The sequence below is a fragment of the Drosophila takahashii genome, chromosome 2R, assembly GCF_030179915.1.
Source record: "Drosophila takahashii strain IR98-3 E-12201 chromosome 2R, DtakHiC1v2, whole genome shotgun sequence".
Classification (NCBI taxonomy): domain Eukaryota; kingdom Metazoa; phylum Arthropoda; class Insecta; order Diptera; family Drosophilidae; genus Drosophila; species Drosophila takahashii.
In genome coordinates, this window is record NC_091679.1 from 1,218,006 (window position 1) to 1,224,729 (window position 6,724).

The following is a 6,724-nucleotide window of genomic DNA, read 5'->3' on the forward strand; positions in this document are numbered from 1 at the left end:
CAAGCACCAATGCTGATTTGCGTATGTATGCCGACAGTATGTTTCGTTTTGTCGCACGAAGATCCAGGAAAGGGTCATCCAACCGAAATTGAAAGTAATCTTTACCCGGTAACCATACCACGCCAAGTATTTTAGTTACGTCTGAGTCTGCCGTTAGCGGCATGGCAGCGCTGTCAGATGCGGACAACTCTGGGCAGTTAGAAAACCACTTTGCCAATTCATATCCTGCCACTTGCAATACCTGAGAAACTTCGTCTCGAAGGCTTAACAGGTCTTCAACGCATCTGGCGCCAGTAAACATAAAAGTCATTCTGAATGACCTTGGCGGCTTTTGGACACGAATCCTGCGCGATCTCTCCAAGCCGCATTAAACACCTAATCGCCAGACAGGGTGCTGGCGAAGTTCCATAGGTCACGGTGTTCAGCTTGAAGATTTTAGAGAGTCAGATGGATCTCGTCTCCACACTATGAGCTGAAAGTTTCGGTCAGCTTCGTCAACCATTACTTGACGATACATCTTTTTTACGTCTGCTGCCAGCGCAAACTTGTGAAGTCTGAACCAAAGCAGGGTCGAATACAGTTCCTCTTGAATGGTGGGGCCAACCATCAAGATGTCATTCAACGCGACCTGCGTCGATGTACAGCTCGAGGCGTCGAATACCACTCTCAACTTTGTCGAAGTGCTTTGAGGTCGCAGCACGCACTGGTGTGGAATGAAATAGTGCGGACTGTCTGGAATTTTATTGTTAGTGGATGACATATGGCCCATCGCTTCATATTCTTCCATGAATTCCAGATACATATTTTTTAAAGAAGGATCTTTGGATAATCTTCTTTCAAGCGCCAAAAATCTACATTTCGCAACTTCATATGATGAACCAAGAGTGTTTGGGTCAGATTTGAACGGCAGACGAACCGAAAATCTCCCGGACGACAATCTTTGAGTATTTTTCTCAAAGTGTAGCTCACAAAGTTGCTGCTCAGAAGTATGGACCTTGGCCTTGGGCGGCAAGTCCTCCACAGACCAAAATTTCTGCAGGGCTGTGTCGATTGACTCCAACCTTTCCTTCTGGCAGCTGAGATGTACCAACTTTTCCGTGTTTCTTATTTTTTCTGAGGCACATCTCCCTGAAACTATCCAGCCGAGAACGGTTTTTTGCAAAATGGGAAACTCAGGCCCTTGCTTTATCTGGCCGACTGACAATACTTCAAAGAACGAGTCTGCGCCTATAAGCATATCTATTTTTTGGGGCTTGAAGAAGAATGTATCTGCCAATTGAATATTTTCAGGCACCCTCCAGCCGCTGGTGTTCACCGTTTGATCCGGATGATAACCAGAAATATTTTTTAGTATGTAAAATTCTCGCGACTTAACTATCGTGTGAATTTTTTTTGGTTGCTTCAGCTTTAGTTCCATTAATGCCCCGCAAACTCAAACACACGTCCTCTCTCTTAATCTGAAGTCTCTGAGCGAGCTCATCGGTCACAAAATTTACTTGTGAACCAGAATCGAGCAACGCTCGAGCCAAAACTAATTCGCCACTTTTTGTTTGGACGCTCACAATGGCTGTGGCAAGAATAACTTTATCCGATGCAGTCGCATGCATAACATGCGAAGTGGATGGAGTATTCTGCAAGAGCGTGGGCTGAGGAGGAGCTGGCAACGCGAGATTTAATTATGGCGAGTAAATGTGGCGATTGAAGCATATCTTATGGTCAAATAGGACTCCAAGATCTAGGACAGTTTCAATGCGTTCTAGCGCTGATTGGCCAATGGAGTATGTACGCACAGCTGGATTGGAACGAAAAAATGTCATGGATTTACATTTATCTGGATTAAGCAGTAGCTTGTTGACTTGGCACCAGGATTGAAGGGTTTTTAAGTCAAGCTGGAGCTGCATGTGGGAACCAGGCGATGTCATATGCATACACAACTTGACATCATCCGCATACATAAGAACTTTGGAGGCCACGATAATTTGAGGAAGATCATCATTATGGACGGCAGTCCATGTAGTGACGAAGCGCACCAGGAGAGTGTGCGAAGGCGACTACTATTATATAGCCGCAAAATTGAAAATCTGCTGTGATAGTCCGATCGTAATGAGTAATACACCAATCGAAAGGTATTGCAAAAACTTAAAGGATTGCATACCAAGACCTCAAGAAAATCAATTGGTTTGGGAGAGAGAGAGGTGAAAGTGAAAAAGTAAAAATTTCGAATTTTTGAGCTGTTGGGGCCGGTGGGGATAAAAGCCCCCTCGCAATGTATTAGTTGTATTTCTATTGAAAATACCCGTCGAATGAGGGGTCATATGTCAAAATCCGACGCTCCGTTCAAAAGTTATAGCCAAAATACGATTTTCTTCTTCTTTCCAAAATGAAAATTGAATTCTGTTTGTCAGTTTGTCCAAAATATGATTTTTAAGTTCTGAAAATTTGATATGACGTTCATCACATCGATATAAAAAACTTTTGTTCTACCACTTTTGGAAAAACCCGCTAGTTTAGCGGGAAAACAGCTATAAATAGCTAAAATTCGGAAAGCCGTAACTTCTATACTACTAAAGCTACAGACTTGTGCTGCATCTCGTTTGAAAGGTTGTTTTAAATGCTATAAACGCCTTCTATATGCAATTTGTGTAAATGTAATAGTTAAAAAGATATGAACAAAAGAAAATTAGTTTAAACTTTTTTTTAAGCTTTTTTTTATTTTTTTTAAAAACGGCTCTAACGATTTTCCTTACAACTTTAAACTGTATAGCCCTTGAGATTCCTTAAATTTTGGTATATATCATGTTTATGTAAAAAATCGCGTTTAAAAGTTATTCAGAAACGAAAATAGCCACTTTTGCCAGCTCAGAACAACTAACGCTTCCTGAGTGTTTAATTTTGTGCGTGGGTATCCAAACTGTATTTTAGGCTCATAGAATCATTTCAATTGTTTTCAGGAGTTCCAAATAGGAAACTTTTGTTTTACGACTTTTGGAAAAAGCCGCTACTTTAGGGGGAAAAGGCTAAAAGTAGCTACATTTCGTTAGTTTGTAAGTTCTACACTACTAAAGGTACAGACATGTGCTATACCTCGTTTAAAAGGTATTTTGAAATACTTCAACGCCTTTTTAACTTAATTCGTTAAAATACAATAGTTTAAAAATTATGATTTATGACCAATTTAAATTTAAATGTTTATATTAGCACCTATGAGACCAAAAGTAAACAAACAAAAACTTCTGATATCAAATAAAAACACCTCTTAACGAGGTAAAAAACTAGTGACGATCGCACCTTCAACATACAAAAGTTCTGATATCAACATTTGTGACGAAAAAATATTACACTCGTCATTAAATACACTTTCTAAGATTTTCTCATTCGGCACGCTGCAATAGAAAATGCCTATGAAGGTAAAAAGGCTAAAATAGTATGCTAGGGCGGGCCGAATGAGAAAATATTAGAAAGTGTATTTAATGACGAGTGTAATAATTTTTCGTCACAAATGTTGATATCAGAACTTTTGTATGTTGAAGGTGCGATCGTCACTAGTTTTTTACCTCGTTAAGAGGTGTTTTTATTTGATTAATAAATAGACCAAATAGCAAAGGACCAAGATGGCTACCTTGAGGTACTCCGGAGCTTACAGATACAATTTTTGAAAGTACATTATTAAATTGTACCTTTTGGGAACGGCCTGTAAGGTATGACTGAATCCACATCAGAAGAGTTAGTGGGAAACCAAGAAGGCGCAGCTTGTGGATAAGAAGCTCATGGCACACTGAATCAAACGCTTTGCTAAAATCAGTGAAAATTACATCCGTTTGATTGGAGGATAGGAAGCCTTTATTAATGTAGGTCGTAAATTCCAGCAGGTTAGTTGTAGTTGAACGACATTTTGTGAAACCATGTTGATTCGGAGATAATAAGGAGCGACACTGATGCTGCAATTGATCGCATATGAGTTTTTCAAATAGCTTAGGAATAGCACTTAGTTTGGCTATCCCACGATAGTTCATAATATCAGACTTGCTGCCCTTCTTATGAAGTGGAATAATAAAGGACTCCTTCCAAACAGCCGGAAAGGTGCAGAGATGGATAGATTTTTGGAAAATCATGGTTAATGGAACAGAAAGTGGATCTGCGCAATATTTTAGTACGGAGCTGGGCACCATATCGGGACCTGGAGAATAAGACAGCTTTATCGAGGATAGGCTGCGACTGACATCACGTTCATCAATTACAGGACAATATATGGAGTCCGTGTGGGCTAGCTGATAGGAATAGCTAAAAATCGGAATTTGGGAGATTTGAATAAGGCGAATATGTGGACTGGAAAAAGTCCGCGAACAGGTTACTGATTCCCTGGTCATTTGACGCTGATATGTTGTTCAAATGAAGAGAAGGTGGAAACATTTTGGACTTACGCTTTGAATTAACAAAAGAGTAAAATAGCTTGGGATTACTGCGGAATTCATATTTGCAGCGTAACAGGTAGCTATTATAGCATTCGGAATTATGCAGGAAATAATTGGATTTGGCTACACTGTATTTGCAAAAATCAGATTGGAGCCCTGTTTTCGCGAACTTCATATACAGTTTCGTCTTTAAATTTTTTAGGTGAGCCAAGTGTTTCGATGACCACGGTGGGCTGGTAGAGGTTTTTTGAATAATGGAAGGAACAAGTTTATCAAATAAGGATTACATAATATTGTAAAAGCTTGATACTGAATTTTCAAGCGAAAGATTTTGGAGTATAGACCAGTCCACTTGGGTCAAGGAAGCCGACAGTAGCGAGTAATCGACTTTCCGGAAGCATCGAGTCCGAATCGCTTTTTCAGAAGTATTTGGGAACTGAACCACACTATTAATGTTAATTTGTAGTGTCGGATGATAGGGGTCTTCAGGACTGGACAGCGGAGTACAGCGCGTTATAGTGGTATCGCAAAAGTCAGATACAAATATAAGGTCTAGGAATCTCCCATTCTGATTGGGTATGGAGTTTACTTGGCCAAGGGATAAGGCGATAAGACCATCTAGGAAATCATTCTGATCGCTGGGAACTAGTGCAGCAAGATCATCATATGGCAGCCAGGATAGTTGAGGAATATTGAAGTCACCCAAAATAATAAGGTGATCTGAAGCATCAGCGGATGAAGAAATGTTCCTAATAGCGGCGAGGTGCTGCAAATATGTAGAAGCTTGGGAACATGGAGGAATATACGAGCAAGTTACAAAGAGGTTGGAGCTTTGCAGGCATATTTTTACAGCAATAAACTCAATATCGGCCGTGTCAGCAATGGACAACGCTTGGGACGATAAGTCGGATTTTACGGCAATTAGGACACCACCACCTCGACGAGAGGGGCGGTCACGCCTATAAATGAAATATTTATTGGACATTATTTCACTATCGGATACGGTAGAATTAAGCCAAGATTCTGTGAAGGCAATAATGCTCGAGTCAAAAGCAGCACTGTTTGCATGCAAACTAGTTAGCTTGCTGAGAAGGCCACGAACATTTTGATAGTGCAAAATGAAATCTAGTTTTTTGGAACCGAAGAATTTTTATTAGAGGATAGTTCCTTACGAGCAAACTCATGGACTACGGTGTCAACTGGCCACAATCCAGGACCTAATGCTCGAAGTAAGAAAGATTCCGGAAGAATAATTTTAAAAGAAGCAACTTTTCGCTTATAATTAAAATTGAACTTGGAAATTATGAAATTGTCGGATGAGACCTGGAACATATCACATAGATGTCCCCTAACTTCATCTTCGGTGGTATCAGGACGAAGCCGAGAGACAAAGATAGCCTTCTTAGTTTCGACTGCCTTTAGGGACACGGCAGCGAGGGGTCTACGAGTACCACGTATGGGACGTGCATCCTGGACGTTCGGATGAGGCTTGGACGGATTTTGAGTACTATTAGAGCTAGTGGAGGGTTGAGTATGGACTTCGGATCTGCCTAGATTGACTGGATCTTTCGGCATAGAATTTGGTGGAATTTGCAAAGCCATAATTGTGGATGATGCTGGCGTATTTAATACACTGTTTCTAGGGAGTGTTTCCGGAGACAGGTTTACTCGCTCAGAGGCTGGAGGCACAAAGTTTAGCACCGGGGCGGGGATGGCTAGTGCAGTTGGAGAAACTAGGTCATGTCCGGTTGGGGTCAGCATCGATGGGAACCCATCTGCCGGCAACTCAAGGTTGTTGTTGTTAGCGATTTTCCTTTTTGGAGATTCGCCCACAATTTTGTACTCACGGAATTGCGATTCAACTTTAGAAACCTTATCAGTTAAGGCGGTAACAAGTTTATGGACATCTCTGAAGTTATCCCGCGTTTGTCTCATGAAGGTGCGCATACAATACGCCGTATCAAGGCAACCGCTGCAGGTCCAAAGAAATCCTATTCTTTTGGAAAGTATTACCTAGAATTGATGATATTTTAGATCAACTAGGTCGAGCTAAATACTTTTCATGTCTTGACTTAATGTCAGGATTCCATCAAATTGAACTAGAAAAAGGTTCAAAGGATATAACGTCTTTTTCAACGAGCAACGGCTCATATCGCTTCACGCGATCACCCTTCCGATTAAAAATAGCTCCTAATTCGTTTCAGAGAATGATGACTATTGCGTTCTCTGGTCTAGAACCTTCTCAAGCTTTCCTTTATATGGATGACTTAATAGTAATTGGTTGTTCCGAAAAACATATGCTTAAGAACTTA

At 40.7% G+C, this 6,724-nt stretch overlaps 1 protein-coding gene across 1 annotated transcript; it reads right to left on the minus strand.

Moving 5' to 3' along the window:
- Positions 1 to 275: 275 nt before the first annotated feature.
- LOC138912662 (uncharacterized) lies at positions 276 to 6,014 on the minus strand. The gene is made up of 6 exons (XM_070213881.1): positions 5,707 to 6,014; positions 5,263 to 5,371; positions 4,757 to 5,178; positions 3,813 to 4,281; positions 506 to 703; positions 276 to 425 (listed from the first exon to the last, which is right to left on the minus strand). Exons 1-6 carry the CDS (start codon positions 6,012 to 6,014, stop codon positions 276 to 278), a joined length of 1,656 nt encoding a protein of 551 aa, XP_070069982.1.
- Positions 6,015 to 6,724: the final 710 nt, after the last annotated feature.

What these genes read in the sequence shown, in the direction of transcription:
- LOC138912662 (XM_070213881.1), bottom strand. Translation starts at nt 6,014, where the DNA reads ATGGCTTTGCAAATTCCACCAAATTCTATGCCGAAAGATCCAGTCAAT. An exon ending in CCGATATTGAGTTTATTGCT is followed by an intron (nt 5,179 to 5,262) that starts GTAAAAATATGC and finishes ACATATTTGCAG; the next exon opens with CACCTCGCCGCTATTAGGAA. An exon ending in TAAAAAAGATGTATCGTCAA is followed by an intron (nt 426 to 505) that starts GTAATGGTTGAC and finishes AAAATCTTCAAG; the next exon opens with CTGAACACCGTGACCTATGG.